General features: G+C 39.9%; 1 protein-coding gene across 1 annotated transcript; it reads left to right on the forward strand.

The window, feature by feature from the left end:
• Positions 1-2,054: 2,054 nt before the first annotated feature.
• On the forward strand, positions 2,055-24,610 carry tnfaip8l3 (tumor necrosis factor, alpha-induced protein 8-like 3). The gene is made up of 2 exons (XM_044193990.1): positions 2,055-2,470; positions 23,482-24,610. Exons 1-2 carry the CDS (start codon positions 2,425-2,427, stop codon positions 24,042-24,044), a joined length of 609 nt encoding a protein of 202 aa, XP_044049925.1. The 5' UTR covers positions 2,055-2,424; the 3' UTR covers positions 24,045-24,610.
• Positions 24,611-26,456: the final 1,846 nt, after the last annotated feature.

Consider the following 26,456-nt stretch of genomic DNA (forward strand, 5'->3'; position numbering starts at 1 on the left):
AAAGTAATTCAACTTGATTTAAAGAGGAACCCACCCTGAGATGGTTTTACACATTTTGGACGTCACCAGTCTGTCATGTTCAATGTCTTGGAGCTATTTTGTGATGAAGTGTTGTTCATTTAGTGACTGCCTTCATACAGTGTATCCCAGAATGCCACTGAATCTGTTTCTGGTTTTCAGCTGTGGGAGAGAGAGTAGGATTTTTTTGTAGTGAGAGTTCCAGTGAAAGTCACAACCTTTACTCAAAACACAACATCTTGCTGCTTTAAGTGGGTGGAGAAACAGTTGTATCTTCTTCTACTTCTCAAATAAACTTCTCTCTGCACGATTGTTGAATGTGTAAAATGGTGAGTCAAGAATCTGTTGTCTGTTAATTCTGACAAAACCGGACATTGATTGCTAAAAATCGAATGCAGCTGTGCTGGAAATACCTAGAGACATTTCCTGTGCTTTGCCAGTTATCCATGGGAGCAATTTAACCCAATATTGCAAAACAATATTACCGATAGCTCTTTTTAAAATGCTTTTAAAGCAGATGTTTTGGGCTGCTTGGGGGCAGTGGAACAAGCTGTAAACACAACACTGGCATATTATCACCTTATAAAGTTGCTGGGTTTGTTTGTTTTGTTTGTTTGTTTTTCTTAATTTAAAGTCGTGTTTCTGGCCACCTGATGAATGTAAGTCAAAATGTAAATGTAATATTCACTCTCATTTTAGATCTGTTTGATCTCCACCAACTCCAGAAGGAAATATCTGGCTCTTTAGCTGCTAAACGTTCCACTGTTTTCACCGGCTGGTCGTTAACTTTGTCTGTTGGCTGTTTGGTGCATGCAGTTAGCATACACTGGGTTTATTAGAGTTTTTTCTTTTAAAAAGCTGCCTGCTGCTGGAAACAAAGTTGATGAGAGCAGTGAGAGTGAACCAAAACATTAAAGTTGTGGGCTGTAAAACCAAAACAATGAGCTGAAAGATGCTACAACGCTCTGCAGAGCTGAGGGGAACTGCACAATCAGGTAATTCTGTAATTCTCTGTGGGTTTAGCACAGCATTGAAAACTACAACAGTCTTGCATGTTTATTGTGAATACTTTACAATAGAAAGAAGAAATGTAAAGTTAGCATTATTATCAACTTTTTTACGAAGTTCACCAGAGTTTCTAAACTGGGCTCCAATCTTTCAGGTAGACTTAAATCTGCCTGGATACAGATTAATTATCCCATACAGTCTCATACAGTTCATCAAGTTATATATTTATTGAATAGTAGTGCAGGTGCAAGTGTTCTGAAAACTCTCTTTAGCGGGACACTCAAGGACACACTGGGACTCTGAATTTCAGACTTTGGGTTCATAAGCTAAGTGATCAGAAAATCAAACCCACAAGACAAATATAACTTTTTTGCTTAGAAAAGGCAGCTGTTTGTCAACCGATTACAGAATATCACATGCTGGAGCATCCTTGAACATCTATCAAGAACACGTAACGCAACAAATGGAAAAAAAAATCCTGTAAGAAAGAAAGGCAATCTAAATATATAATAGGCTTTGGATCAGTGATGGAAAGCACACAAGAGCTGTACAATTGATCATGTGAGTTGATTTTTCTTCTAAATGTGAATCATCATCTTATACGACTCAAAAAACTACTTTCCTAACACATTTAAATGACCCAAAACATTTCAGATCCATTCAGTGATTACTGTAGATAGTAAAACAGTACCCTGGCCTGACTTTATGTGACCACCTCAGATAGTAAGTGACTGACAACCAGTAACAAGGGGTCATGGGATTTTTACTGCTGGAGATGAATTTCAAGTTGTCATGAATGAGTCTCTCCCATTGCTCTGCTAAAACACAGGCAGCACTCTTACCCAGAGACAGAGAGAGGGAGGGAGAGAGGAAGAGAGAGAGAGGAAGACTCTTACAGCATACAGAAAGAGGTAGAGAAAGAGTTTGAGTGGAGAGAGCGTGAAGAGGCTGAGTGTGACAGCACCGAATGAGAGGAGGAAGAGGAGGAGGAGGAGGAGGAGGGACCAAGTGGCAGGGACAAGGGAGGGAGAAACCAAGAGGGGGACGGACTCAGAGTGAGCGAGGGGAGGGAGCATCAGAAACGGGGAAAGTAGCTGAGGGGGAGAAGGAAAGAGGGAAACTGAGAGAGTCAGGAGAAAAGAGAGCAAAAGGAAAAGAGAGCAAAAAAGAACACCTCAGCAAATCAGCCCAGTAGCATTCCTCTCACAGCTGCAGTGATCCAGGCTGGGAGGGGAAGTTTAGCTCACCAGGAGAAAGAAGAAAAAAAACACAAGATATTGCATTTTTTAATTTTTTTCTCTGAGTGAAGAAATCAGAAGACTCCCTGGAGAGGAAAGGGAAGAAGAAGAAAGAGGAATCAGAGAGCTTCTGCAGCCTCCGAGTGTCCTGCAGGGGAAGATGGATTCAGACTCCGGAGAGCAGAGTGACGGAGACCTCTCTCCAGGTAAGCCTCACTAAGCCTCAAGACTATTACTGCAACTACAACATCAGTTTCTGACATGGTGTGGTAACTAGACTTTAAGCAAATATTCTACATTGTAGTGTGATAGTTTATCCAGAGGGTCAGTGAGTTCTTTTCAGCATTTTCCAGCATTTTTATCAGGTACTGGACCCTCAACACATTTTGTCACTGGCCTTGCACCGATCAGCAGTTTACCTATACATGTGAATACTTCTTTAATGCCCCCCAAATCATGAATCACCCGATTTTCAACTTTAAGAGTCACTTTGTCCAGTATCTGTAGCTCATTCCTGAGATGTATCAAAAGCAAGCTGCTGTGAGCTCTGATGCATGTACACTCTAATGCTGGTGACTGGCAGAGCCTCGTTGAGTGTGCGGATGAAAGCTGGCTCAGTCACCACCAGGAACAGGCAAGCTCCGACACGCACAGCCAGTTTGTTCATCAACACATCCAGCTACAGAGAGAGCGCAGCCTCCCCGATCGCTAAAGTCTTCTCCTTCTCTGTGGTGCATCTCACACTCAGAGAGAATGACAATGTGTAGATTCACAGTTTACTGGGAGTTGTGTGCGGTTGTTTCATAAATAAATTCTGTTCAAGATGTTTTATGGTGTCAGAGTTTAGTGTCTCTCATTGGATATTTCCCAGAATTGCATGTGTGTGTGCAATTTATTGAACTGTGATCCTGTGGAAAATTCAAGCCAGGAGATCAAACAGCCTTCTGAAGATAAGTTTGAGTTCCAAGATCATGAATCAAATGTGTCTCCAGGAAGTTTTCATCACACAGCGCAGCATACTGGAACAGTCAAATACCTGCACTGCATGTCATCTTCTAGAATTAAAACTTTTCCTCTTTGCTTTTTCACATACTCCCTGTAAAAAAGATTCAGATTGATGCTTTAAATAACTTTATCCTCTATTACAGAACTGTGGGTTCCCATAAAATATTTTCTATTAGGCTCGTGTATGGACTGTCCCTGGGTACCATCAGCAGATCTGCTATAGGTGTAAAATAATGGACATATTGTTTATCAGGGCATGTTGTTGCCCCAGTTAGTGATTGTGTAATAATGGTGATGATGGTGTGGTAGTTTGCCTGTTAATTTTACGGTGTAGAGCTTTGTAAGTTAATGATGCTCTGCTGAACTCTAACCATCTGTCTGTCCATCTGGCCCATTGTTTGTCTGTCTTTTGGTCCATTTGCAAAGGGAGAAGAACCTTAATATGAGGGCCAGAAAGTTTTAGACACATCAATAGTAGGTGGTGACATATCTGTATCATCTGCTGATTTTACAGTTCAAGGTTAAAACATCAACCAGGATGCTCATATTGGTGCAGCATGGCCAAGCCAATCTGTAGAGACAGATTATCCATTTCACTTTCATGTGAAGTGATGTACACTGTTTTCCAGAGACTGGGCCAAATGTAAATCATGGAAACATTTTTCATTTTTCTACAGATGCTGTGTTCTGCTTCCAGCAACGTACAGTGGGATAGTCTTTGTAATATAAGAGGAATTAACTCTTGTAGGCTTGTCTTTTTGGCCTAAAAACATGTTACACATGTTGAAAAGGAAGGGTGATTTGAGAGCAAAAGCAGAATGACATTTTACCCAGTCAAAAGAAAGCCAGACTCATACTCAAAATGCATCGTGCTTTGTGGTTGTGCTGCAGTTTCTACTCTTCTACTGTCAGTGAAAAAAAACTGGTATGGCTCAGTTTATAAGGTCAACTGTCCCAATGAAACATGAGCAAAAGTATTTTGAAAACAGGCATATTCTGAAAGCGTTGCTGTACACAAACATGGCCCTTATTCATGTATATGTGGATGAGGGATGTGTGATTGATCTATGCTTTTAATACGTATTCTGGCACAAAACGTCAGCAGTGTAAATATTGAGGTATTTTGTTTCAGCTGGATTTGACCCTTCAGACCTCTCCTCTGCCCTTGAGCTGTCAGTGGTTGTTGTTAGAGGTTGAGACTGATATCTTAGAGTTCAATGTTCCCTTAAATTCACCCTCAGCTACTGTTTTTATTAGCAATTAGTGTTGTTTCATACATTTCTGGATATCACTTGCAGTTGCATTAACTTTCCCTCAACCTATCTTGTATTTTTCTTCAGTTCTACATTTCCCACAATGCCTTCTGAAAACCCCCCAGAGAAAGTGCCTGACCTTGATCCATTCAGCCCGCAGGTTATGCTGCCTTCAAGTGAAACCTTGGGAGGTTGAGTTTTCAACATGGGAAGTCAAGAAAACACACTACGGTTGCCGTTCGATTAGTTTAAGTCATGAAAACATTGTTGCTAAGTGACTGATGATAGATAGATAGATAGATAGATAGATAGATAGATAGATAGATAGATAGATAGATAGATAGATAGATAGATAGATAGATAGATAGATAGATAGATAGATAGATAGATAGATAGATAGATAGATAGATAGATAGATAGATAGATAGATAGATAGATAGATAGATAGATAGATAGATAGATAGATAGATAGATAGATAGATAGATAGATAGATAGATAGATAGATAGATAGATAGATAGATAGATAGATAGATAGATAGATAGATAACTTTGTTAATACCCCTAATTTGTTGTCATACTAGGAACAAGAAATGTTTTTCCAATATTATTAAAAACATGAGCATAGATTTCTCTCAGGTGAATGTAGATTGTTGTACAAAATGTACAGTTTACGAAAAAGCTCTTGTGGCCTTCGCTGCTGATGTGCCTGCAATGAAAGCTTTTTCTACTGTAAACGTTTTAGTTGCAGTGGAAATCTTTCAGCATGACATCACATTACCTGTTTGTTTGTTATCTCTCCCCAGGAATGCACGACAAAAACACAGGGAGAACTGTTTAATGGGAGATTTGTGCACAATAGTATAGTGTAATACTTTTTTATAACAGGTTACCATGTGAGAGTCAGGATTTGGACTATGGAGTGAGACGGAGAATCACTAGAGAGAGCAATAATGTTTGTCTATCTTTGCTCCACCAGCCACAATACACCGAGCTCAGCTGTAACTGCTCTGAAAGAAATACCCTTTAGACCTAACACACACAAAACACACCCACACACACACACACAATGGCTCACATTTTTTCCCATAATCACCCAGTCATCCAGTCATGCAATGAGCACAGCACTGACCATACCAATACCCACAAACTGATTCATCCAGCAGTCCTGTCCTTCCCTCCCGTGGTGGAGTAGAGATGACCACACCTAATTATAAGTCAAAGCAAGGCTGACTGTCACTACACCTGTTCTACTGGAGGACTGTCTGAGTGCACAATGAGCGCACAACAGACATTTGCATTTCACTAAACAATAATACTGAATATGATACTCCTGCATTCTGGTTTGAATTATTCTTCAGTTGTTATATTAGTCTGACATTATGTTGTTGAATAATCAGCCCACAGTCTACTTTTGGCTGATTCATCATGGTGATGCGACTCACTATAACACCATAACCCAATCTGCCATCTGCAGAGCTATTTCCAACCGTTTGTGTTCACTTAAAATTTTCTATGAGAATCAGACTTGTTGAGATGAGAGGCTGTTTAGCTGTTGTAATAACAGCTGTGAGATTCATAAGGGCATGGGGGCTGTTGCTGGTGGTTCTTTTATAAACAATGAAACTGCAGATGTTGTTTCATGACACAACTGAAATTGAATCTTCGGCCAGGTGATCTTCTTCAGTTTTCACACATTCACATACTAACAAACTATTGCCCTTGTTCATTGCCACTAATCCACACTTCCACAAACACTTCAAATATCTTTGAAAAAAAATCACTGCTGCATTGGAGCAGGCCAGGAGCACCCAGCAATCAGTGGAGAGCTTCTGCCTCATGATTGCCATGTTGGCAGACTGGCCACATGCTTTACACATGAGAGACAGGCAGAGTGGGACAGCCCTGCATACACTGTAACACTCCCATCCACAGACAAACACACACACACAGAAAAAAATGCCCACACTCTTTTTGCTCATTCCCTTCGGTCTTGTGCTCTCCCAACACATGCATCCCTGATTTTTTTCCCCCTCCGCCTTTAATCTGGCCCACAGATGGAGAGTGCTTACTGCGCCCCAGCCTCTATACACATAAACACACACACACGCACACACACTCTCACACACTCAAGACACCAGGAGCTGGTTCTGGAAAATTGTAACATGAACTGAGAAAAAAAAAAGAAAACAGGAGTGAAGCTGTAAGTGGAAAAGACGACTCAAGAGAAAGTGTTTTTTTCCTTTATCTGCAGCGAAAGACAGATCCTAAAACTCCCAGGTCCCTGACCAGGGTGTGTGACTGCATTTTCCCCCGTGTGCACATGCATGCGCTGACACAATAATACTGTGGCATTTCATAGTGTTTGTGGGACATTTGGAGAGAGAATTGTTTCCCCAATGGCTGAGCCATTACTGAAACATGAAATTAGACCACAGAGGCATTTTGACAAGGCCTCATAGACACACACTCAGTAGGAGGAGAAGGCTGTGGTTTCGCTGAAGGGCCAGTCGAAGCAAAGCAAACAGTCACTAGTGGCGCCTGGTGTGAGAGGCGAGCTGTTTGAGGGAGGGCAGTGTGTATTAAGGGAAGGCTGGACTGGCGTCAGTGGAGCATTGAGCCTGTACAGGTATCTAGATCTGTGAATCATGTACATAGGAGCTGTGATGCAGGCAACTGTGTGCATGTTGGTTTATTTCTTCACTTGTGTTGACTTATATTCATAATCATTTATAGAACATTTTGAGGAAAGTTATTGTTTTTTTGGATCCGGTTTCTGGTTTCAACCTTTATGGTTCACAAGTGTTTTCACCATTAGGACCAATGAAAAGTCTGATGTCCTCGTGAAAGCCTGTCTTACTTCTCCTTCTCCTAATATAACTTTACCATGCAGATTATATCAAGTTAAATGAAGACTTTTCCTCTCCCACTTGCCTATTATGACAGCAAAAAGGCAACAGAAAACTAGGTTGAGTGGGAGGCAATTACACACAAAGCTTTTCACACTTAACTCTAGCACAGCTGAAGTAACTGTTCTGAATATACTATTATCAGGTTGTGATAGGAAAAAGTATAGAATACCCATGTTCAGCATAATATATCACATCAGTTAACATAGCAGTATGTCACATTAAGCTGCTTTTAGCATACCTTTAAAACTGTTTGCTTTGGAGGTAGAAGGCAGCAGAAAAGACAGAAATAGCAAATGTGGCAATTACATTTGTGGGTTTAGACATTTCATGGGCAATAATGGCAACAGAGAGAAACTAAAATTCCACACTCTGTTATCCTTAAAGGCTAGGATTTGAATTAACTCATGGAAGGATTAGGTTTCGGCTGGTAGTGGAGAGGGTTAAGTTGAAAGAAGGAATGTAGTCACTAAAAGTCAGAAACAAATCTACAAATGTGTGTGTGTGTGTTTATGTGAAATGTGTATGTGTGTGTGTGTGTGTGTGTGTGTGTGTGTGTGTGTGTGTGTGTGTGTGTGTGTGTGTGTGTGTGTGTGAGAACCACAGTTATTTCCTGGTCATTAGTTAGTGGTGGGTTGGCAGCCAAGAGAGCAGCAGCACTTTGGCTTTACACTAAAGCGTGTCGTGCACAGTGGGGGCCCTCAAGGCCAAAGCTCAAAGTCTATCCAATTTTATCACTCCTATCAAAGTGAGAGCAACCTTTTAACTGAGGCAGCTTGGACAGCTGAAACCCTGCCCCCCTGTCCTGGCTAACCTTTGCTCCTCGAACATTTATAACTACATGTTATTTTCTCATTGAGGGTTTATTTCATCTGTCTTCTTGAAAAGCTGTAACATCTACCACTGTACTGGCTAGTAGAATTTGAACACCTTGTCATTTGAAAATAAAACAACGACATATGGCACTTGCCATATTGATGCTGTGCTCACCCATGGGAGCTGTTAAATTCTCAATGCTATATGTTGTATAGCCACAGTCCTGCAGTCACGTCCGGGCAAGCCCCTGTTCCACTAGCTTCTGTAGCTCAGTGCAATCTCTCTTTCAGGATTTATTTCATTAGCCTTTTTGAAAAAATGAAAAAAGTTGCCATTATCTCGACCAGCTACAACATTAATAGTAATGTTACAGCAATAATAATCAGATAGTATAGTATAATATGATAACATTACAATGACAGGAGCCATTATGCTGCCTCATGAGTATTTTAACTTTTGATGCTTAAGCACATGTATCTATAGTATTTTTACATTGTGATATTGCTACTTTTACTTAAAGGGACAATTCAACCCAAAATCAAAATCATATTTTTCCTCTTACCTGTAGTGCTATTTTTCATCTAAACTGTTTTGGTGTGAGTTGCTGAGTTTTGGAGATATCGGCTGTAGGGATGTCTGTATTTTTTGAATATAATGGGACTATATGGCACTCGGCTTGTGGTGCTTAAAGCGCCAAAAAATAAATAAATTTGAAAAACTCAACAGCAATGTCTCTTTCCAGAAATCATGACAAAGTTACTCAAGATAATCAACAGATTTGTTGTGATCAGTTTTATGTATAACTATTTTCTTTTTACCGATAGTTCCTACATGAAACTGCTCACAAAAAACTTGGCTTAGCAATTGGCATGCAGTCAAAGCCTCGTGGGAACTATAGTTGTGGACTGCTAAGAAAATTATTATTTTATCTTTGTTAAAGTGGCAGGGTCTTCAAATGTCACCATCCAGTACAGCAAATACCCATGTTACACGTTTCAGTTTTTCAGGACAGCAATTCTCTATGAGAAAACCCACTGAGTTATGGATGTTAGTGGTTGAGAGGATAGCTAGGGCAGGGGGGCAGGGCGTCAGCGCTATATAAGGGCAATGACAGACTGTGCTTCTGGTGATTTGAAGCTTCCTGGTGCCTCATTTTTAGGTAAACTCAGTTAAAGTGGGTGAACAAGTAAACAAACCAGGAGGCCAAAGTTATGGGGAAAGCTGGCAAGGCCTGGATGATTGTGCATGCAAGTATTTGTGTGTGTATGTGTGTGTATGAGTGTGTGTGTGTGTGTGTGTGTGTGTGTGTGTGTGTGTGTGTGTGTGTGTGTCTTTGCGTGCACGTGTGTTACTCTTTGTAAACGATGCCACAACATGCTGAGACTTGGCCAATGAGAGGAGCGACTCACCCAGGGCCGGAAAACACTTACTTCCTTGCCACTCACGCACAGCTCAGTGTAGATTTGGTGAGAAATGGACAGAGAGGAAGAGATGGACAAAAAGAGATGAGAGCTTCATGAATGCAAGACAAAGATACATGCTACAGCTATTTCTTAATACAGCTGCAGATGATGTAAAAGGGAAAGAGGGTGAGAAGATGTTTTTGATGTTGTGTGGGTCTGTGTTTGATGTAAAGGGACATTGACAGGAGCTAGACAATCAAAATATGGACATAGGATTTCACCTCTCTTTCTTTAACACCCCCACCTCCTCCATCCTTCTCCTCCACGCTCCTTTTAAATGAAGTGACACATCTGCAGATATTCAGAATGGCTGTGATTGTATATTTATTTTTTATTTTTGTATCCGTGCTAATTCAGTGCATTTTTCAAGCAAACATATTCTCTTCCCTCAAATTTTTTTACTTTCCCATTTCCACTTTCTCCTGCTCACTATTAATCTTGACTGAATGGTGTGAAATGAAAATGTACATGTTGCCAGCTCTGCCCACCCCGTCCATCTTTCTCTCACTGTAAATAGCTTAGTTTCTTTATTTCAGTTGGAAAAAGTTAAAGGAACTTTCTGTATGGGTTCCAGGCCAGATAAAGTAAGGAAAGCCCCAATAGTTTATCCTCCTCTGTTTTTTATTAGGCCTCAGTCTCACAGTCTATCATTACAGTCCACACACAAACACACCCACCCACACATTTGTACCCAGCTTTCTATAAAAAGAGTGCCACTGTTTTATGAGTCAAATCATTTTTTGAGGTCGTTATCTACAGGATTTTTTATCGACGGAGCCCCCTAAAGGTTACGGCAAGATTTTTTTGAGGACTACTTTTGCATTCCCTTGTAATATGTTTTGCGTTCTCTCGCAATGCTTTTCTTCTTCCATTCCTTCTGAGCCATATGTCAATTTCTGCTGTATGTAGTATGTAGTAAGCGGATATAGTACTACTGCTCAATAGGCATGCATGGTTATGTATGTGAAAGTAAACTTAAATGAATTCTTAGATCAAGAGGTCTCTCCAGAAGAAAGCAGTACGGTAATCTGCAGGTTACTGTATTGTACTGCATTTTTTGTGCTGCCTCCCATTTCTTTGCATTTTTGGTCAGTGAAGTTTGACTGTAGTTGGTGCTCTTGTCTATTTGTCCAGTCACGGTGGTTATCCAGTTGTTGCTGACAAAAATGTAAGAAGCATCACTTCCTGTGAGCCAAGACAGTTTCAGAGACTTTCCTAACACTGGCTGTTTAGAGCAAAATCTGGCTATAGTAGAAACCTTACTGGCTCTTAACTTGCTAAACAATGGCAGACATCAGCGACCAACAGCTGGTGAAGACATTAGCTTTACAGCAGAGGAAAAGTCAAAGGGCAGGGATCTCACAGGGCCCTGCAGACCACGCTGTGTCCTAACAGGATGTCCTGGATGCCATTTCGCATCCTTCGCGGACCAGCCACTTCTCGTCTCCTCATAACAAGGAGTGACTGTGATCAAAGCCAAGGGCCGAGCTAAAGGTGGAGGTCAAATCGCTGATATCTCTCTCTCTCTCCCCCTTTCCCCCCCTCCCACTCCTTGTGACAGGCGATCAAGCCAGCGGCACATTAATCAATCAGACAGTTCCTGCCACTGCCTCATTTCGTCTCATCTCTGGTGGTTCACCTCTACAGGGACATGGCCATTAAAACTAAGAGACAGAGAGAAACAAAGAAAGAGATGAGGGATTGAGCATTAAATAAGGCTGTGCAGTGGCCAAAAGCAATCTTGTGTCCCTCCTGACTCCGAGAGGCTCCTAAGTGCTTTTCCCTGGACTGTTTATCACAGTAGAGACACTTAGACCAGTCCCAGGATAAACACACTTGTAGTTTCAAAAATTGTCTCATACTGTATATCAGACCTCTTCATTATAGTTACATTAACATCCATCAATTTGCTGTTATTGGGAAAAACTCCTAACAGGTTTATTTGTGTGATTTTCATCTGTTATGCATTTGCAAGCAATGCTAAGTCAAAACTTGTTTTGCTGTCGTGTGTCATGTATACTGACTAATACACAGAGAACATCTTAAAGTGTACTAGCCAACTTACCATATTCCATCTTCATTTAGCACTGCAAGTTAAGAAAGCACATGCAAATAGACAAAACACAAGCAAATTAAGAAAACATCTTCACTAATTTGACAACACATGCACACCATTTAGAAAAAAATGCTGCAAAGTGAGAAAATGCAATCAAATACAGAAACACGCTGCAAAAACAGAAAACACAAAGTAGCTCACAAGGAAAGCATAATCATCATTTTAGGATAATTCAATAATAATTCACTAATCAAATATATGCAGCAATTGTATCATGTTATATGTCATTCCAACATAATCAATTAACATGTGAATGAATAGTGAATATCAATATCAATATGTGAAAGCTTGGGAATTGTTGGCTTTCTGTATAATATTATAAAGATCTGCTCTGTAGGAGTGCAATGAGGAAACTTCTGTTATGAATTGGCGATATATAAATACAATTGAATTGAATTGAATTGAATTGAAATTTATAAAGATCTGATAATGATATTTCAGCTGATATTAATTTTGTAGCATAAACACATAACATAAACAGTTTTGATAAAAATCCAATAATTTTGGTTATTAAATAATAGTCACCAACTTATGTACTGAATGGGACATTTTACAAATGAAACACAAACTACTGCTTATATGGTGGACAAACTATGTAAAGGCATCACTTAAAAAAACAAAAAACATAAAACACATCTTTGGCATTTCTGTACTAAAATACACACTGATACCAATATAGTACCTGCAATGAGAAAATATTGGCCGATATATCGGCCCAACTCATTTATCAGGTCAAGTATAAATCTGTTGAATTTGTGCGCTGGTGTTGAGGGTTTCAAGGGAAACCACTTCAGCCATCTGCCATTCATCATCCTCTTATCAGGATAATATTCGCACAGTCCTCCAACAAAAACATCATAAAGAAGTGACTCATGGGATCAGGTTCTAATCTGACCATTTATTGCATTTTAACAGTAAAATTTATAAAGCACATTATCATTTTTGCTAACATCCATTTGTTTGCTTGCTTAGTTGTTTTTGCACTTTATGATATTTCCTTCATGTGTATTTATGTCCTTTTTCTTTAAGTTTCTCACATGTTTTTTTGTGAGGATGCAGTGTTTTTTTATGTGTCTCACCCTCATCCATGTTTCCCATTTGGGACAAATAAGAACTAGGTTAAAGCAGAGACAGGTAACACCTGCACAAACCATTAACATCCATTTGTCTTTTACAGAAAGTTTACACAAAGTTAACAGTATGCCTCTTACAAGCCTTGGGGATCTGTGAGGAGGATAAATCTGTGTTTCCTGTCATTACACATTCTTCCAGTAAAGCATGAGTTAGCTGTAACCTCTACATTCAAGTTTCATCCACTAAATGATCCACATCTACAAAAGGGAATGAACTTTACACTTTTTAACCTCACTTCGCACAAATGAGAGTCACTAAGGTATTAAAATTAGTTATTTATTAACTCTAAAAGTCTGAATGTTCCTCTACATCCTGAGCAGCTGTTAATGACACAGTAAAAGACCTCTTTCAGCACCAGAGTGCCCTTTGGAAACTGGCTCAGAGGCAGATTTTACATACGAATAATGCACATCAATGCACTACACGGTACTGTGTCTCCCTCTCTTTCTCTCAATAGAAACCATATCTTTTTCAATCTTTATCATCACCAGTTACTTTCATCTAGATACAAACACGCACATGCATTACAACAGACAGAAGAGTGAGCAGGGGTGGTATGTTTGAGTCATCTTCTGATTAGAGCTGTGGGAGTCAAAAATACGCCAGTGCGGAGCCTTTGCAGGTTCAGAGTAAGTGGAGGAGAGACGTGAAATGACTAAAAAGCCTACATTTATTCCACAACCTGGATAATTCTGCAGCTTTTTCCTTGTGAAGGCCTGCATCATGATGTATCTTTACACACTCTATATGTCTGCATGCATGCGTGTGGAAGTGAAATTGCCGAAGTGAACTGATAAACACAAAGCCTGCAGCCCGTAGAGTGACACTGGAAAATAAATATGTCACTCCTCCAGTTCCATTAGTCGAACTCTGGTACCAGCTGGCACAACACACCATCCTCTGCTCCCCACTCCAGTCCACTGGCCTCTCAGCCTTGCTTAACACTAACCCTGCAGGCTATTAAAAACCCCTTTACTGCTGCTGAATGACCCACTCCATTGTTTTCCTCAAGCCTTGTAAATACAGCCAGAGAGAGTCTGCAGCGACTCCTTATTGGAAACCAAAAGCAAATGAAAAGGCCAAGGCAAAAGTGGAAGTCAAGCTGTCACCCCTGTTTACTTCTCCTGCGCAAAGAGCATTTTCCCTGACATTTTCTTAGTATTGATACATTGTTAATGTTGTGTTTGTACCCTGTGAAATGGCAATGCTGATGGGTGAATTTATTACTGTGGGCTTTTCCTGGACTTCTTGCAACAGTGTGAGCACACAAGCTGGCAGATTTTAAAGTCTGTCTCTTGTATGTGAAATATGAATGCATGCTACTACTGCAGAAGTCCAACTTTACAGTACACATGAGGCAAAAGGGGATTAGCACTGTACTGATGTTCCTGTTATTAAAGAAAATATCTGAAAAGGAAAATGTCTGGAAAATGATGCCATTTTAGCATTTATAGGGTGTAAAGAATGGCCTGACAACTGTTCATTTCAGCGAGGCATGTATTGGCTGTTCAGTTATAAAATGAATGGAAAATAGGTTGCACATGGAAAGTAGATGTACAGCGCGGAAATTTGGTGATGACTACAACTGGGCTACAAGGAAACTTTGCAGAGCTCAATAGCTTTTTTTCTTTATCACTCACCAAAAACACTCCTAATTATACCTTTTTGCATCTGTAAACCAGGTTGTCTGTCAGCAACCTTTACTGTTTGGCTGTTTGAACTAATAATGTTTAGAGGAAGGAGTGACAGTAAATAGCTTTTCTTTTCTTTCTTCTTCTCACCTATTTTTGACTCTGAACGTTCATCCCATGCAACCCCAATTGAACGATTGTGCATGAACACCTGTGTCTGTTGTGTGAGCACATACAAGCATGTGTGGTAAACATATGCACCGATGTCTATCTGGCAAAAAAGAAAAAACATCCCATGCACCTGTGCAGATAGTGTGACCTGGTTTTGTCCAATACTGAACATGAGCATGTTGTCATTAGCAACCCCAAACAGGGAATGACTGATCAAGCATTGTGTTTCCTGTGTGTGTGTATTTCAGATACCTGATACAGGCAGGATCTTGAGCTCTGCAGAAGCTTTAAACCATCATGTAATTAGTGGCTACAAAAGTAAATGACTCACAGCTCTTCAGGCAAAAAACTCAGAATAGAAAATAATATAATAATAATAAGTTACAGTTACCCGGAGGGTTTTATACTTCAGGGTTATTTTAGTTTTGCATTTTCATTGCTTTTTATCTTTATACCTTAATTCGCTTTTTGTAAAGGTCTAGTATGTAGGATTTAGTGGCATCTAGAGTTGAAATTGCAGTTTGCAACCATTTGAATACCGCTCAGCCCACTCAGGAGAAACTACAGTGGTCATGAAACCACTGCGAATGGCCCTATCTAGATCCAATGATTGGTTTGTTCGTTCTGGGCTACTGTAGAAACATGGCGGTCCAACATGGCGACCTCCATGGAAGGGGACCCGCTTCCTATGTAGATAAAAATGGCTTATTCTAAGGTAATGAAAACCCAATGATTCTTATTTTCAGGTGATTATACACTAATGAAAACATACTTATAAATATTATATTCCATTTCTGCCAATAGATCCTCCTAAGTGTTACACACTAGATCTTTAAATCAATTTCAGCTTAGTTTTACTTGAGTATTATTGTGTTTGTGGTAGTTTAATTTAGATTTTTCAATTGGTGAAAATGCATTTGTTTATGTTGTTATATTACCATATATTATATTATACAACATATTATAAACTGTACATTGTATTTTGTTATTTTAATTTTTGTTCATTTATATAAGTTAGTTCTATAAATAGATGCTGCAGTTTAATTCGGTTACATTTAATTCACTTTATTTCCAGATAATAATAGAATAAAATATATAAAAATAGATACAAATACAAAAGAACAAAAAATATTATCCAATATCCATATTACATCACTACCACTTCTCAAAATGGTCAAATAAACTTTCGCAGATCTGGTACATCTCAGATGTATAAAGTGCAGGTTTTGATAATGTTAACTATGCATAAGTTATATTCACTACTTTATTTACACATATACACACCCAGTTACACATATATAAGTTTCCTTATTACGGCCTGTCATGGCTACTTTCTTCTGATGAACGTACTTTATTTATTAATTTCATTTTATTGGATATTTCTTAACTTGCTTGGCTTTCATCTTAGTTTTATTAATTACCTTGACCAGTTAGTGGCTAAATACAGATCAATTCAGTTACTTACTTACTATTACTATAAATATCTTTGATCATCACTGTAAATAAGCAGTCTTTTCTCTAAACTGTGATGATGACTGACTGTATTCTATTTATCTTGAAGTTGTTTTTTTCTGCTGTCGAGATATGAAACCCAACAGCCAGTGAAAAACACACACACTCACACAGTTGCCTCATTCAGACATGTGTGTTCTGCAGCGTTCCGGCTGATGAGCCCACAAGTGCCTCCAGCGTTGACTCAGTAAAGGCCATTCGACCCTCGTCAGTGCTAGCTGCTGGTCCTGCTAACGGCTCATTCCTCTGGTTATTCTGGAACAAGACCAACACAAGCCTCAGAATCCTGTCTCACAGCCCAGCTGCCCAGCACGCTGCAGAAAATGTCCAGATTAGCAAGTCATTTCATCTAGTGTTGAGTTTTGTCTTTTTACACAAATAACAAGTTCCAGGATCAGCTCACTTAACTTCCAAAGAAAGCCTACTTATTTCATTCATTTATCAATTCATTTTCTACATTATGCCGGAATTATCTGCCTATTACTGCCGAAGTACACAGAAGTTTTACCAGATGGTATTTCAAATCACTGATTCTTGGTATCTCAATTCTCAGAAAGACCACCATAGTTCAAAGATGAAGCAATACAGAGCATAGCATTAGTTCAAGCTGAAGTTGCGCTTGCATTAGCTGATTGGTATCAGCTGCTTCATTCATGCTTCACTATCATTGGCTCATTCATAAGATGTTTGGCTACCAGCTGACTAGTTACATCCAATCATATTCATGCAGGTGTACAGCACCGATATTATAACCTGACACTCATGCCAGCGCTTTTCCCGCTGCAGCTCCCTCCGCCACCCCAGCCTCCTCTATGTGTTCTAAGTTTTTGTTATTGTTTATTTAACTAAGATTTAATGTTTATGTGCAGTAGGAGAGTTTGTTTTTTGTTGTTTTTTTAATAAATTAAAAATTAGAAATAAGGAGCGTTAGATAAGAAGATCAGTATCACTTTGATATCTACTCATGAAACATAAGGCTACAGTCAGCAGCTGATTAGCTTAGCTTAGCAGAAAGACTGGACATAAGGGGAAACAGTTAGCCTGGTTCTGTCCAAATGTAAAAAATCTGCCTACCAGCACCTCTAAAGCTCAATAATTATTATTATTTTATCTTGTTTGTTTGATCTGAACAAAAAACAAAGTTCAAAAACGACTTTGCTATTTAACACAGGGTTATGTGCCAGACTATTTCTCTTCCCTGAGCAGTTGCCAAGCAACCAGCGGAGACTCCAGGAAGTCATTGGTTGTGGCCAAGAAATAGTCCAACACATAACTATTCATAAAACGGCCCATTGACACACTTCAGTTTTTGTACGGATTAAAAAAATGAGATATAACGTGTGTCACGGATGTGTGTACAACACAGCATGACTGAGGACCCAAATGCAGACAATGAGGCAGAACAAGTCAAAGAAAAGGTCTTCACTAAACTAATTCTCAAATTAACAGGCTTACAGTTAGGCACAAGAAGGCAGTTCAAACAAGAACAAATCCAGAGGGACAAGGCAGGTCAAAACACAGGTAGAAGATACAGAAAATACAGATTGCAAAGGGAATGGGCTGGTGACCTGGTTATGACTGATGAAATAATGAGAGGCAGGTGTGTTAGCAGGTGGGGATGATTTGGGAATGTCAACAGGTATGTGGCAGTCAGGTGATCAGGATTGGTGGGAAATTCCGAGGGCATCTGGTGGACAGGTGGAGAGTGGCAGGTTCATCAGAAATGCATGGGCCTGGGGAAAGTGGGAAGTGGCTGGGGGTAGGGACAGAGGGGCAGACTGAGCAAAATAAAAACAACTGAGGCAGCCGTTGCGACAACATGTTAATTAGTGAGCTTTAGAGGTGCTGGTAGGCAGATTTCGTACCTTCGGATAGAGCTTGGTTAGCTGGTTCCCCCATTTTACAGTATTTGAGCTATGCTAAGCTAAACAGCCTTGTATTTATCGTATTTGTATCAATCTTCTCATCTAAACGCATGTTCACATTATTGCAGAAAAACGAGGGTCTTGCGCTGAGCTGTTGTAACGCACCAGATACACAATAATGGGGAGGTGCATGCAAAAGCTGTTCATCAAATGTGAATACGCCATAATTCTATGCCAGAAGGCAAATAAGCATATTTACCAAAATGTCAAACTATTTCTTTAAGAGGGTTTCATTTTCTAGCAGGATCCTTGTTGCTGCTCAGATTTTTTTGTAGCTGTACTGCATAGTCATTTGCTATAAATCGTCACTTTCTTGATAAAAGTATCTCTGACTGAAATGAAAATAAATCAGTCCAGATGGACATTTTTTGCAGGGCACCACCTTTAGCAGGGCAGGTTTGGCTGATCTCCATGTTCCACACTGGATGTATGTTCTGATGCAGCGCAGCAGAAACTGTTGACTCAGTGCTCTAAAAACATCAGGCGGGACAAAGAGAGACTGTCTAGTCAACAGCCACGGCCAGAGAGCAGCAAGCACCTTACTAATCCTGATGTTAAAAGTAAACTTCACCAACTCCCAAAACACTTGTATATAACCACTCTGATGGGCCGATGACTCCTACGACTGGCCCAACATCGGTGGAGAACTCTGCTCCTGGTTTGTTTTCAGTAACTTAGACCTACATGCTATACAGAATAACCACTTTATTTCATGAAAACTTTATACGTGAGGACAAGTGATGCAGAGAAAATAATGAGCAGGCAGGGGAGAAAGTGTGAAAGCAGGAGAGACATAAGTAACAGGATAGACAGTTTTCTGGCCATCTCTCCCTTGACAGCTTGGACTCTTCTCTAACTCATTCTGACACTCTGGCTCATGCTTGTCACTCATCTCAGCCTCTGGGTGACATGCTGTATGTGAGTGTGCGAGAGAGCTTGGACTTCTCAGTGTCTCCATGTGCGCTCTTATAATCATCTACCCTCACTTACTGTATGTGCTAAAATCTCCAACCAGACTCTGAATCACCCACCTCCTTCCCCAGCACTCTGACTCACACCTCAAACTGCCTCATGTCCATTCTTCACAGCACTCCCCCCCATTCATTTTTCCTTACATTCTTTGCCACTCTTGGATGTGCAAACAGACTTGAGACAGGGGTCAAGGCAAGTTAGTCGATAGCCACCTGCTGGTCCTCAGAAACAGGCTCCAGGCTGTGTAGTGGGGGGTGGCAGAAGAATAATTAGTCTACTTTTAGCTCTGCACTAAAAACAGAAAGATCAAATCAGTTCCTGTCACCATTCTTTTCAGTTATGAGTTAACCTGATCTTTGTAGTGATAATCACAGATGTTGGTTATTTAATTGCACAGAGGAGAAATTAATTTAGAAAGCGACTGGTCACACATACTGGTTGGATCCAAATCCAAATATCCTGCACGACCATTGGTCTGACAAGGCTGGCATTATGGAGCAAGCTGTCACCTTTATCAGTGTGCCAGGGTTTCAGAAATCTATCCAGTTGGGTTTCTGAATATCAGAGGCTCACTGGAACAAAGAGCTGCTTCAGAGAAACAGGAAATAACAGTGACAAAGAGAGCCTGTTGATGAGAGGCACAGATCTGCCTAATGAGAACCACAGTTATATGTCCTGGTGTTGCTATTCAAATGTTATGGAAACTACTTACATTACTGATGTGAAGCTTATATGCATAACATGCACCTCAGGCCATATAGTTTACATTTGCTATCTTTAAGAGCAGTCTCTAAACAGCAGCCTGCAGGGATGAGACACTAGCTCATTTCTCCCAGACTGATGTTGACTGTGTAAGTCTAGGATTTTTATAGAGTCATCGGCTAGAGTCAGAGGCTACTCTTAGTACTGTATAGTTGTGGTCACAGTATATTATAATTATAGATAGATTTGTACTATGAACAACCTTCATAAATGCAAAATGAATCCTTTCACACAACAAAGACCACAAAACAGTAACTTATATACTGTCCACTAATGTGCTTGTTTTTAAATGTACATGTTTTGATTACTTTCTTAGATCAGTCATTCTGATTCACTTAAATCTGCACTCATCAATATTTTTATATCACTAATGGATCAAATGACTACCTGTAATATGAAAGGAGTTGCTCTTAGTGACGAACACAAAGAGAATTATCACCTGATAATTTAGCGGCTAAAGAGACAGATATGTCCCTAAGGAGTTAGCAGAGACCAAAACAGAGCTAGAAGAAGAGTGAATATTGGACTTCAATTCGCCAGGTCATCAGAAAAACGACTCAAAATATATGGTAATGTTGCTCTGTGTCTGCTGTGTGTGGCAATTGTTAGCTAATATGTTGGCCATAACAACTTTATTAGTGTGAACATGTCATGTTTCCAGCTTGTGCTGCTGCCCCAAGTGGCCAAGAAAATCCATTCTTGCTGCTTTAAGTGGATTTTTGATGAAGTACTGCACTCAAATACAATCTGGAAAAGCAGAAATTATGGCACAGTCAGGAGTTTATTCACATTCTGTTTGCTTTATAACTTGTTTCCTCATCACAAAGGCTTTGATAAAACTTTCTTTTTAAAAACATGCAGATTACTTTAGAGAGCATCATTGGATTGGAAAGGAACTGGTGGTGGGTTTAATTATATAGATTACAGTCAGGATGCCACCCAGGAACTTTAGAGACCAAACATTTTGTAAATTAGTAACTGTCGCTCTACTTTTGCCCATTTACTGACACAAGTAATCTTACCCTATTCAGTAAGTTTTAGGTTAGGTTCTTATTTTACTTGTGTCACCCCTGTCTGTGTTTTTACAGTGGGTGTTAATTTAACTCATCTAAACACTGGAAATGTTGATTTTAACACTTTCAACAATACTGGCAATTTCTTTCTGCAGGTAGGACATCTTCATACTCACCCACTCCACTTTTGTCTAACATACAATAAGTCTCACCCCCACTCTCATGAAGCTGTACAAAGAAGCAGTACATCAGATCTTATGTAATGGGAAATGACTGTAGACAAAGACATTTGCCTTATTAATTGTAAATGTCACAGTGGGCTAATTATATATACATGAAATGTCATTTAGCCTCAGATCAACACATGAAATGTCACTTCTGCGCATTCACATGAAATGCCACAGATAGGATTTCTCCCAATTGTTGTGCAGCATTCAACCAATTGTGTATGTGTGTGTTTAAATAACACACATATATATAGACACACACACGCAGATGATGCGATGATGGTGTGAATTCTGCATGGTCACATAACTGTCTGTTTTAGTAAAATCATAATGACAACAAAGCAGGTGTTCCTCTTTGAATTTGGGCTCATCTGCTGTTCCGTGCTGAGCTCACTGGGCAATGGTGCCTCCGTACTCTGTCTCTCTCTCTCTCTCATGCTATCTTTCACTCTCTCTCTCTCTCTCTCTCTCTCTCTCTCTCTCTCACACTATCTTTCACTCTCTCTCTCTCTCTCTCCCTCTCTCACGCTCTCTTTCTATCTGGACATACATGTGGAGGAGGAAGAGGCTGACAATGTGCCCAGGGATCAGGATGAAAAAGTGAGGCGTCTTTCCTGAGCTTTAATCATAATAGGAGTTATCTGGTGTACAATTTGTAGCTGGGTGGCACCTAAATAAAACCCCTTTCCATCCTCCCACTCCTCACATTCACACAGACATGTTAAGCTGCTGGCATCGCTGTATGAGGACACAGGCAGCCTTTGATGTTCTCCTCTGTGATAAATTGCGACTGCAGTGGGACACGGCATAAAACTGTGATCAATCTGGACTTGTAGAGAGACAACATGCAAAGAGGTTCTTATCGGTGTACAACTGTTTGATGTTATCCAGAGCAGATTCCTCCCATATTCAGTCAACCACACCACTGGCAGCTCCAGGAAGGACACCGCCCTGGTTGAATGTAGCTGCACCGCGATTCATGTCTCCTCAGCTTTCACTATTTCAGACTGTGTTCTGTATCAAGTTACTTTCGTAATTTTAAAAATAATCTATAATCCCCTCAAAGTACAATATTGTTCTTTTGTCAAATAAACTTTTAGTCAGCAGCAGTTCTGTATATCCAAGTTTGGAACTGGATTCAGCCTTTGTTCATGCCAAAAAAACTGAATCATCCAAGAGCAGTCTACATCAATGCTGTGCCTTCATATTTACTTAGATCACATTAATACTGCTACCAATTGTCTTGTTACACAACTTACTGTTGTGTAACAAAACAGAAAAAAGTCAGTGTCTTCCTCTGAACAACTAAGAAATCTATGCTTAAGATCAGACTTTTTTCTAGAACAGAGAGTTCTTTATGCAAGGACAAAGTAGTGTCAGTGAATGCTGTACAACGGAAGGACCCACATTTTTTCTTACACTGGGTCAACAGAGTTGTTGAAAGCCTGTTTGTCAAGATGTAAGTCAGCTGTTACATGTAAACATACTAAAATTTAAGGGCAGTGTTTAAACACCATAATAATAACATGTACAGAGATGTACTGTAAAAGTGCTCCAACTTATTCTAATATTCAGTCTACTGTATTTATGAAAAAATACCTCAGTTTAACCATTCAATATAATTTAAAGGCACTGCACACTGTCTGTTCCTAATGCCCTTTGAAAAGTACCATAATTACACTTTGTTTTCAGTCAAACAGGGTTCACTTTGCTTTGGATTGGTTTTCCCAATCCGTGCAATGTACTCAACACCAGGATTCACTTGTACAAATACACAAAATCTATTGAGGTTGAATGGGACAATGTTTTAGCAGGTAGCTGATTTTAGCAACAACAAAAAAAACACTGTACACTACCTGCCCAGCACCAAACGACAGACAAATTTAGCAATTAGCTGGTGAACATAGTGCTGCATTTAGCAGCTAAAGAGGCAAGTATTTCCCTCTGGTGGAAACCAAAACAGAGCTAAAAAGGTTCATGAATATTGGACTTACATTCATCAGGTGAACACGAACATGACTCCAAATTAATGCTAGTGTTGTTCCATGTCTTCTGGATGTGTGAACTTTATAAGGTGATAATATGTCAGTGTTGTGTTTCCAGCTTGTTCTGCTGCCCCAAACAATGGCCAAAATAATATATTAATACTGTTTTAAAGTATCAGTGCATGACAAGCTGCTACTTCAGAAGGGTCATTATTATTATTAAAGTGCTCCTTTAAAAATGAATGTTAGAGTGAAGATTTCTGACCTTAAGGATTAACCCCAAACCACTTGCCTTTCTCTGTCTTTCTCTTTTCTCTCCCCTCAGGGCAGGAGAGCTTTAACTCTCGCTCCCTGGCCCTGCAGGCCCAGAAGAAAATCCTGAGCAAGATGGCGACCATGGTGGTGGCCAACATGCTGACAGATGACACCAGCAGTGAGATCTTGGACGAGCTCTACAAGACGAGCCGGGAGTTCACCAAGAGCAAGAAGGAGGCCCACAAGATCATCAAGGACGTCATCAAGATCGCCTTGAAGATCGGCATTTTGTACCGCAACCACCAGTTCAGCCCTGACGAGCTGGACACAGTGGAGCGCTTCAAGAAGAAGATGAACCAGGCAGCCATGACAGCGGTGTCATTCTATGAGGTGGAGTACACCTTTGACAGGAATATTCTGTCAGAGCTTCTGCTGGAGTGCAGGGACCTGCTTCACACCCTGGTCGAGCATCACCTGACCGTGCGCTCGCATGCACGCATCGATCACGTTTTCAACCATTTTGCTCATGGGGAGTTCCTGGCCGAGCTGTATGGGGACGGAGAGGAGTATAGATTCTCTCTGAGGAAGATCTGCAATGGCATCAACAAACTGCTGGACGAAGGAACGCTTTAACCTCTCACACCTGACCTCTTTCACCTCTAGCTCTTTGTCTCACTGGCCTCTCCTGCCTCCTTCTATTTCCTTTTCACTTGCTCACCCCTGACTGCTCACATCCTCTACCTTCTTTTTGCTCTTGTCTTCCTGTTTCTTCTTCATCCATTTTCATGAAGATTTGTAACATCCTGCTGCTGTGGTTCAATGAGGGATTTTTTTTTTCTTTCCACTCAGTGAATCATTGCGGCACACTGGGACAGCCTGTTTCATGTTGTATGCATTATAGCATTTCAAGACATCCCTTTTGTGTGCAAAAGTTTACTGTACCAATGGCCAAAAAACATACATTAGATACATTTGGATATGAAAGATAATCAGTGGTAGTAATCAGTCTCTCTCTCTCACTCTCTCTCTCTCTGTGTGTGTGTGTGTGTGTGTGCACATGTGTTTGTATGGGATTTGTTCGAGTAATGTGTTTGTATATAAGACCAACTATGACATGGTGTGTGTATTATGTATCTGTGTCAATCTTCTATACAAGGGTGTAACACTTGTCTTTTATTAAAGATTTCTTGTAAACATTATTTTGCAGTTCCTCTGACAACAATACTCCATGTGAACTGAGAAAAGTTTTAGGAAAGATGGGTCTGTTCCTTCTTGTTGGCAGTCATAATGATCATTTTCTCTCATGACTCATTTCTTAGACAACATGTGAAGGAAAACAATGATTTGCCTGCCTGCTAACTGGTTACTTTCAGAATAATGCCTCAAATGTACTAAAACTAAAATACCTAAAGATTTTGCTGCCTTTTTTAAGGGGAAATATAACTACCATGATAGAAAATGCATGGATGGAATGGATCTGGAAAATAAGCCACAAATGGTGCATTAAGCTACTACTTTCCCATCCATTTGCACGCAAGGTTTAAATTTGCCAACACTCATTTTGAAATGAGCAGGAAAATCAGTAATTTGTCATTTCTGGTTCATTAGATGCCCTCTGGTCTATTCTGTTCTACAGTTCAGGAAAACATATTACTGGTGGCTTGGTGTGACTCCAGCTGAATTATTTTGGCAGCCAGTGGAGAAGAAGCCTAGTTTTATGCCTCTGTCTCCTTGTAGAAACACAAAACAGACAAACCACCCACCCGTTGAGCCTCCATTTGCACTCACATACTTGCTGTCAGGCAGACACACAGACATTAAGAATAAGGTGGCATTCATGTCATTAACCATACATCAATCACATATGTAGTTTTGATCAGGGAGTATATCATTATGTTAGGTGTAAGGGACTGCTTTTTTAGTTGCCATGACACAGGTGAGCACAGTATATACCATAAACCAAAGTTTCACTCTAAGCCAACTTCTATTCTTATAAGGTCCTATCATTGAATGCAATACTCTTAAAGCAATAGTTCAACATTTTTGGAAATATGTTTATTCATTTTCTTGCTTAAAGTGAAATGAGTAGATCGATTTGACTCTTATCTCTCTACTGTGAACATCAGGAAACAGCTAGCTTGGCTCTGTCCAAAGGTTAAAAAAAAAACCCTACCAGCACTTCTAAAGCTCATTAATTAACACGTGCTATCCCTTTTATTCTGGGACTCACAAGAGAATTTAAAAAAGAATCGTCAAAATTGAAGCAGCATGGCCCAAGATATGCTGACTAATTGATAAGCTCTAAAAACGTCGGAAACTACACTTCCCATAATGCAACCAATAGCATTTTTTCTTTAAACCCAAACTGCCTGGTATAAACCCACATCTTTCAAACTCCATGCCCCTAGTTTGTAACACAGTCTCCATGCCCAAGCAAAAATAACCCTTACAACATCGTTAGGGGTCATTTTCGCAGACTTGACAAAGTTTCTCCAGAGCTACAGATGACATTATACAACTGTTTTCAGAAGTGCAGTTAAACGAGACCACACACACAACACATAAACAAACAAAAAGAAATACACATATCTTCTTAAAGTCGAGGAGGGCTGGTGGACTAAAACGGCCTGAGGCCATATGAACTCCCAAAGCTGCCACCTAAAAGATTGGAGGATCAGGAAGGCGTCAGCAGCATCACCACTTAATGTCAGCTGGTGAAAGAATTTAAAAATAGTACAACTAGTAAAACAAAAAAAAGGAAATTATAAACCAGGATTTGGCAGTGTGACATGTGCAGCAGCTTTTTACCCACAATGAGTCTCATTAAACCAATTTGCATGAAAACAAATAGGAGGATAGTTAAGATTTTTGCTCTTTTTGACTGTTGTAAATGTACTAATTGTACATTTTTTAGCCTCATTCCCCTTTTCTGATTCCATGTAACTTCTCCATCTACTCTGTTCTCCACTCTGTGTTTAAGAGGAAAGCAAAGACCTCTAGTGGTGAACCTGCTCATCACACACAGTAATATCTCACTGGGGAAGT

The sequence above is a fragment of the Siniperca chuatsi genome, linkage group LG1 (assembly GCF_020085105.1).
Source record: "Siniperca chuatsi isolate FFG_IHB_CAS linkage group LG1, ASM2008510v1, whole genome shotgun sequence".
Classification (NCBI taxonomy): domain Eukaryota; kingdom Metazoa; phylum Chordata; class Actinopteri; order Centrarchiformes; family Sinipercidae; genus Siniperca; species Siniperca chuatsi.